We start from the raw sequence: 8,324 nt of genomic DNA, 5'->3' as shown, positions 1-8,324 counted from the left end.
TTGATGTCTATTTTGATATTTTTTTTCAAATTTATTACATGGTTTTTCGGTTCTTTTTTCAATGTTTTGTCTTGATCTTGTAAACGTATAGATGATAATTGTCATTTTTGTTTTGAGTACAAAATTAAAACAAATACAAGATAAATTTTGACTTTGATCTCAGCACCCCTCTTTGTGCTGCTTGCTAGTCTCAGCCGTTGAGTGAGTAAAAAAATGTCACCTCTCATTAGTATCTTTAGAGGTGGGATCCGTGTAGAACCAATTGGATTTCGAAAATATAATCATTGTTTTTTTATAGATGCGATCATAGGTGGATTCATTAACGGCTAGGGAGGTCCCATGCCCCGCTCTCTCGTCTAGACAGTGTGTTTTCTTAAAGTGTTAAGTTATGAAAACAACTTGAACGTTGTAAAAGATAATTAGTTTGTCGTTTTTAATAATTAAGTTTTGCTTTAAATTATTATGCAAATTATTTTATGCCCAAGTTTGCTCGTAATGCATGGTGGACTTAGCTTTAGAACACATTGTGTCCCATGCCATCGCCTAATGATTGCGTCGTAGCGAAAAAAACTTTTACAACACTTAACAGTATCATCGCAATTAATGTGTCATTGTATGTTATTATATTTCTTAGAATCAAGCATCGTGGACCATTTTGAAGGGAACCGGTGGAGACTGACTGTTCAAAGTATTCGAAAATGAAATGATTCGATACAGATGTTAATTGATTTTACAAATCCGAAATGTATATTGTCGGATGTATCTGGATCCAACGTTTGTTCCCGCGTGATATGCGCTCATACCCATATCAGTCCAAGTTACAAACATTTAAAAATCGAGTTTTTATGTACCCACTTAATTATTTTACGTGTAGACAATCATCATTAAAATCAACTTTATAAGATAGCAAAATAAATTTCATCTGAAGACCACATGTAGTTTGTCCCCTATTTCTCCAGCGAAGTCTATCCCTAGAACTTGGGTTGGGCCTATGGTTATTGTATTTTATTTATTTATAAAAATAAAAAGAAATAAGAGATATTATTTAGAATTTAATCATTAAATTAAAGGGGGGATCCTAAACCGGTACTAAGATCAACTTTATTTGATCCATATATATATAGTTCTATTTAAGAAAGAACTGGATAGTTTGTGGTAATCGTAAGATTCAATATTAACCACAAATCAATAGATAAATTAGTAAATTTATAATTTTAGTAATTTTAAATTAAAATTTTAATGCAAGGACATTTTAGGTATTTTCTCTCCTCTCTCCGTCCTCCGGCCACCGTCTTCCTGCCACCGTCCTCCGGTGATACCACTGTGGTACCTAAAAATATTGACTCTGTTAAACAAAAGATACATTGTGATACCCAATCATATATAAAATGCATTGTGATACCACTGTGCTACATCTTCGATCGACCACACAAACACCTTAATATGATACACAAACACATATATGATGCATTGTGGTATCACCGGAGGACGGTGGCCGGAGAGAGAAGAGTGGAGAGATGAGAATTTTAAAATACCAAAAATATCCTTGCATTAAAATTTTAATTCAAAATTACCAAAATTATAAATTTCTTAATTTATATATTGATTTGTGGTTGAGATTGGATCTCACGGTTACCACAAACTAATCAGTTATTATTTGATTAGTCCCCTATATAAGGGGGGGCTCATTCAAGGGAGAACTGATTAGTTTGTGGTAACTGTGAGATCCAATCTCAACCACAAATCAACGGATAAATTAGGAAATTAATAATTATGGTAATTTGAGTTAAAATTATAATTAGAAGACATTTTAGGTATTTTTAAAAAACTTCCCTCTCCTCTCTCATCTCTCAGACCTCCAATCTCCGGCCTCCGGTGAACATTAATCCGACAAGTACCAAGTAATCACAAAGATACGCAATGTGATACCCATTGTGATATACTATGATACCATTGTGATACCAACTATGATACCAACTCAAACCTTAAAAACAAAGATACACAATGTGATACCCATTTGTGATATATTGTGATATCGATTTCACCGAAGGCCGGAGATTGGAGGTCGGAGCGAGGAGAGAGGAGAGAGAAGAGAGGAGTTTTTAAAAAATACCTAATATGCCCTCAAATTATAGTTTTAACTCAAACTACCATAATTATTAATTTCCTAATTTATCCGTTGATTTGTGGTTGAGATTGGACCTCACAGTTACCACAAACTAATCAGTTTTTATTTGATTAGGCCCCTATATATATATATATATATATATATATATATATATATATATATATATATATATATAAGTTGAATAATGTAAAAGATTAAAAGGGTGGTTGTTATATGGTATAAATTTTTGTGTGTTTGAACATTTTGAGCTAGATTGATCGTCATGATAAATAATATTTTTATGCATCTAAAAACCTGATACCCTACCAAATTATCAGTCACATGTGTTTGCATGTGAAAGAGACTTTTGCTCGACTTTGATGTCGTAAAAATATTCCGAATATGGATAAATGAAAATGATGCATAACTCTTCAGAAAACAATATAAGTCGGTGTATAATAGGATAGTATAAAATTTTATTGTCTCGGTTTAATGTGACATCAACCTGTGATAGGACATGACTGAAATCACACGTCTCATTTTGTCTCACCAAAGAAATTAAGACAGATCATATCGTCATTTATTTTAAATTTATTTAATTCTTGTTCACTTTCTCTTTTACGTGTAATCATATGATTGGTGAACATGAATGGAACACGAGAATTTGATACAAGTGATTTTTATTCAATGCAACCCATACTCTCTATCTATAATATTTTATTGAAATAGGTTTTCCAGCCATATCTTTACACCTTGTCCTCAAGTCCGAAGTCCAGAATTTGGCTATTCTATAACTTCAACGTTTTTCCAACCACCTTCGAAATCGGTGAAGATCCACATTGGCCACTTCGACTTGCCTTCAATGGTCATCCGGTATATGTTTCAGCAGGGACGACCTCGGGGTTGTGGTGATGGTGCTTTCGCACAGGATCTCAGATCGTTGGGGGCCTTCGATTTTTCTTGTTGGATTTTTTAGATATACTGTAATATTGATATAATGTAGTAATGAAACTGCTTGAAATTTTTACTGAAGATACCAAGTTTCGAATCCCTCCCTTGGAAATTTTTAGAACTTACAAAAGTAGTTCCTCTCTCATAAAATTCTATATAAATGCTATTCACTTTTTTTTATTAACCTGGATATCCGACCCGCTATGCGAGCCGACTAATCCTAGGGCGACTGCCTGCTCTACAGATAGCCCGGAGTCACCGCATTTGAACCTCTGTGGCTACAAAGGGGATTTTTATTCCTCCTTGGATTTGAATCTGGGACCTCCTGGTACTTTTGACATTTGGAGTCACGCTCAAATCAATCAGACACCACCCCTGTGTTACTATTCATCTTTTATTTTATGAAATTTAGAAGAAAAAAAAAATGTAGTTGTTAATATTTATTTTTACATATTTTTTTGAACTTTTTAAGATTTTAATACTAGTGTTTATTTAATAATAACAAACTTTTTTATATGTATTTTTGTAATTATCGAAAATAATTCACTGATTATATATGAGATCATAGAATGCTTCTAATTAAATGATTTGAATCAACTTATTCTAAATGTTAAAAAATGTCAGTGTGTCCAATCGTGTCGTATCCCATCTCTAGTAGAACAATATTGGTTTTCTAAGACATGTTCAATAGTTTCTTATCTAAATGTGTTACAATAAATTAATAGGACGGAATTGGATGACCTGATAGGACGTTTTATGTTTCGAGTACTTTTAATTCACATATTCAGGTACGTTTTAATTCACACCTTGGAGCATTCTATAGTACGTTTCAGTCCACACGCAATGGCTTCGGGTACGTTTTACGCTCATATGACTATGCACGATTATCAAATGTCTGAAGATCTTGGGTTTAAAAAAACTACGATTAATGGTTTGTATTAGAGCTTTGTTTAGAACTCATGATGATCCTCAAAACAGTAGGAAGTAGTTTAAATTTTTTTAATACTTGCTCTTTTTTATTTTCTCTATTTTAAGATATATTTTCACAATAGTTTTTTTATAATTAAAAAAATATAGTTAACTATCTGAAATCATTAATTTATGATAAGTAGTGATGGCCAAAAACYGGTCTCTGGTTGGGCCGGGCCTAATCGGTCCCAAGCTTTCTCATAACCGGCCATAACCGGTCCCGGCGTAAATGGTCCCGGTCGAAAATGGTAGGACCGGTCAAGGTACTTCATAACCGGTTATGGGTTGACGGTCCCAACCGGTCCCGGCATTAAAAAATAAGATTCTTTAGTTTTTTTAATGATATATATTTTTTATAAATTATAAAATTTACAATTGGGTCGTTCAAATACACTTTAAAAATGCGTTTTAATATAATTAAAATTACATTGTCTTATAAAAATAYATTATAAAATTATTTAAAAATACATTTATTTATAAAATTATTTAATTTTCGGGCTAGGCCAGGCCGGTCCATAGCCGGTCTCATAACCGGTCCCACGAAACTACCAAAAACTCCAATCGGTCCTGGTTTTCGGTCGCATAACCGGTCCTTATTGGTCTCGGACCAGGCCGGGCTGATTTGGCCATGGCTGATAAGGAAGTAGCGTGGGCTCCTGGCTAGTTTATCAAGATTTAATTGGTTTGATCGGCCCACAGTCGTATTTTACTTGSGTTGGGTTATTCTTCATTTTGTCTTGCTTTTTAATTTAAATTTATTTAAGCTCAAATTAATTAGATTTAAATTATTTCATTATTTAAATGTTATAACAATTAATTATGGTGATGATTTGAGAAATATGGTAAATCATATCCTGTTAATTTATTCAGCTAACTAGAACCCGAGATCATTAGATGAATTTGTATGRCAGGCATCTAAGTCGTGCGTGAATCAGATGATTTTGCCACCGCATATATGATGTGTTATCAGCCGATCAGTTTCTGCCAAAATCGTGACTGAAATTTGAAATTATTCTCAAATGAATTTCGTGATAGCGAGATACGGGACGATTCCGCCAACGTTAAGTTCCGAAYGAAAACATCGATATGTCGAAAGCAGGTAGCACAGTCCCTATATTTGTTATAATTGCACCCTCTTATACTCTCTTTAACCCGTATTTTAAGCTTCAAGATCCGAACTTCACTCACTCTAAACCTATCATCTCCATCCAAACACCACCATTGTCTTTAGAAACCATCCATCCATGGGTCGCTATCCTACAACCACCACCCCACCACCATTATGTTGACCGCCACCGCCTCCCAACACCCCCACCGCTCCGCCCTCGCCACCCTCCGCTACTCCTTTTTTTGGCTTCTCATCGCCCTCCTAATCCTCTACCTCCTCTACTCCTCCAAACTCCTCCTTAATCAAACCGAATGCGGACACTTTAGCAATCACCTCTCCACCACCGAAAACCTCCAAAACGCCACCGACCTCGCCGGAATCTCGTCACCCATTCCCCGGTTCGATACTGAGCTCAAACACATCGTATTCGGCATTGCCGCCTCCTCCGGTCTATGGCGATGGCGGAAAGAATACATCAAGCTATGGTGGAGACCCGGAGAGACACGTGGCGCGGTTTGGATCGATAACCAAGTCCGAATGAAGAAAAATGAAAGCTTGCCGGAAATCCACGTCTCCAGGGACACGTCCAAATTCCGGTACACAAACCGTCAGGGAACCAGATCGGCGATCCGGATTTCGAGGGTGGTTTCGGAGACGATGAAGCTGGGGTTGGAAGATGTGAGGTGGTTGGTGATGGGAGATGATGACACTGTGTTTATTTTGGAGAATTTGGTGAGGATTTTGTCGAAATATAACCATGAACAGTATTATTATATCGGAAGTTCGTCGGAAAGCCATGTGCAGAACATATTTTTCTCGTATACGATGGCGTACGGTGGTGCTGGATTCGCGATTAGTTATCCATTGGCATTGGAGCTGGAAAAGATGCAAGATCGGTGTATTCAGAGGTACCCAAGTCTGTATGGAAGTGATGATCGGATTCAGGCGTGCATGGCAGAGCTTAATGTTCCCCTCACTAAAGAAATAGGGTTTCATCAGGTTAGTGTCCACAGATCTTGGTCCTATAACTGCAAATTTTGTAAAACAAAGGAGGAATAAAAATCTCTTGTGACCATGGAGGTTCAAATGTGGTGAATCCGGGCTATTTGTAAAACAGATGGTCACCTGGGATTAGTCAGCTTGCATAACGGGTTGGATATCCAGTTTAATAAAAAATATATATATATATATATGTAAAATTTGAGTTTTTTTTTTTTTCTGTGATTCACAGTTTGATGTATATGGAAACCTTTTGGGTCTTTTGGGATCGCATCCCGTAGCTCCATTGGTCTCGCTCCACCATCTTGATATAGTCGATCCCGTGTTCCCTGGCATGAGCCGAACCGAATCCCTTCGACACTTGCTCGAAGCCGCAAAATACGATTCCGCCAGTATCGCACAACAATCCATATGCTACGACAAGACTCGAGAGTGGTCCATTTTGGTTTCGTGGGGTTTCGCGATCCAAATAGTCCGTGGAATGGTCTCTCCACGAGAGCTTGATTTCCCGACTCGCACGTTCCTTAATTGGTACAAAAAGCTTGATTATATGGCATACGCATTCAATACTAGACCCGTAACAAGACACCCATGTCAGAAGGCTTTCGTGTTTTACATGAGTCGAACGATGTATGATAAAGCCCGGAAGAAGATCATCGGGATCTATACTTTGCACAACGAACGACACCCGACTTGTCGATGGAAGATGGAATCGCCGGAGAAAATTGATAATATCGTCGTCTTAAAGAGTCCAGATAATCATCGTTGGCAAAAGGTACATGTTATACAACGTTAAATATGTCTAAATGTCTTAATGACAGTTCTAATCCTATAGTAACCGTACGACATTATTTGAAAATTTGTATTATAAAAACAAATGTCCCATAAAAAATTGTGTTCATAGAACATTTTCCAAAAAGTGTGATATAAAAAAATTTATTTTACTTCGAAAGTGGTCTAAAAAACTTGTTAACATGCCTAGATATGTCCCAACATTCTATTGTATAAAACATTTGTATAGGTCGCACAATTGTTTGCTCCTATAAACTTAAATGACATACAGACATTTTTGGGACCCTATAAAGCAGTCTGTTATAACATTTGTTAATCGGTTCCATATTCATCGATCGTATTTCAGGCACCAAGAAAAGATTGTTGTAGAATCTTGCCTTCAACCAAGAAAGGAACGATGTATTTGTGGGTCGATGGATGTCGAAAAGGTGAGGTTGTCGAATGGCAGAGTTCTAAAAGTGTTCCATAATCTTTAGAATATGGATTCATAAACGAATACCTTCTTCATCCTGCCTCCACCGTGCCAGCTGGACGATACATACGAGAGAAGAACGTTGGTTGTTTAACAAAATCGAGCGCAAAAGCTTCAGATGTTTTACACTGAAACCAAATTAACATTGATTACAATCGTTTTCTTGTAACATGTAAGTCAAAAATCATGTTGTACCTATGAATGTAATTCTACATATGTTCTTGATGTATCAGTTATCTTTCTTTATTCAGATTCTACGTTTCTGCTATCTACTCGACACGAATGTTGTATTTTGTTGTAGTTTTATTGAATATCTCGATTCTTTTGCTATTGATTTTCAGTTATATTTGTACTGATTTTTTTGCTATTGTTGATTTTGATCTGTTCTTAAAAACGATTGTTATATAAAAGTGATTTTAATACTTTTATTTATAAATTTTCAAGTTCAAGTCGATCTCAAACACAAAATAGAATTTCTTTTTAACTCTTTCTCTTTAACACGACTATTTGAACCAATACATTATCTTTATATTAAACCGGTCCCAAGACGATATATGCTTCTTCATGTTTAGACCCGCTACATTTAAAGCACGTGTGTTAAATTATGTAATAAAAATTTTGAATTTCTATGCTTAATCGTTACCTTTTATATATATATAGTTGGATTCATGTGAGACTAAATGTTTTCTGTGAGACCCATAAGACCAATTTATGTTCATTAATCAACTTTATAAGCTAATAATCTAATGGTATAAAATTGCATGGTGGCAATTTTGTGATTATTGAGAAGTCTCGTGGTAATTTTGAAATTATGAATATTCAGATTGTAGATCCAATCCAAGGGTTGAGAATTGGTCTTACGGGCTTCACGAAAAACCCTTGGTCTCACATGATCTCAAGTCTATATATATATATATATATATATA

At 35.7% G+C, this 8,324-nt stretch overlaps 1 protein-coding gene across 1 annotated transcript; it reads left to right on the top strand.

Annotated features, from left to right (window-relative positions):
• The first annotated feature begins 5,309 nt into the window (after window positions 1-5,309).
• On the top strand, window positions 5,310-7,395 carry LOC112512270. The gene is made up of 3 exons (XM_025118149.1): window positions 5,310-6,134; window positions 6,367-6,909; window positions 7,273-7,395. The coding sequence occupies exons 1-3, from the start codon at window positions 5,310-5,312 to the stop codon at window positions 7,393-7,395; spliced, it is 1,491 nt and encodes a 496-aa protein (XP_024973917.1).
• Window positions 7,396-8,324: the final 929 nt, after the last annotated feature.

This window comes from Cynara cardunculus (genome assembly GCF_001531365.2).
Source record: "Cynara cardunculus var. scolymus isolate 2C chromosome LG 5, CcrdV1, whole genome shotgun sequence".
NCBI lineage: Eukaryota > Viridiplantae > Streptophyta > Magnoliopsida > Asterales > Asteraceae > Cynara > Cynara cardunculus.
The sequence above is the reverse complement of the archived record's forward strand: the minus strand, read 5'-3'. Positions and strand labels throughout refer to the sequence as shown.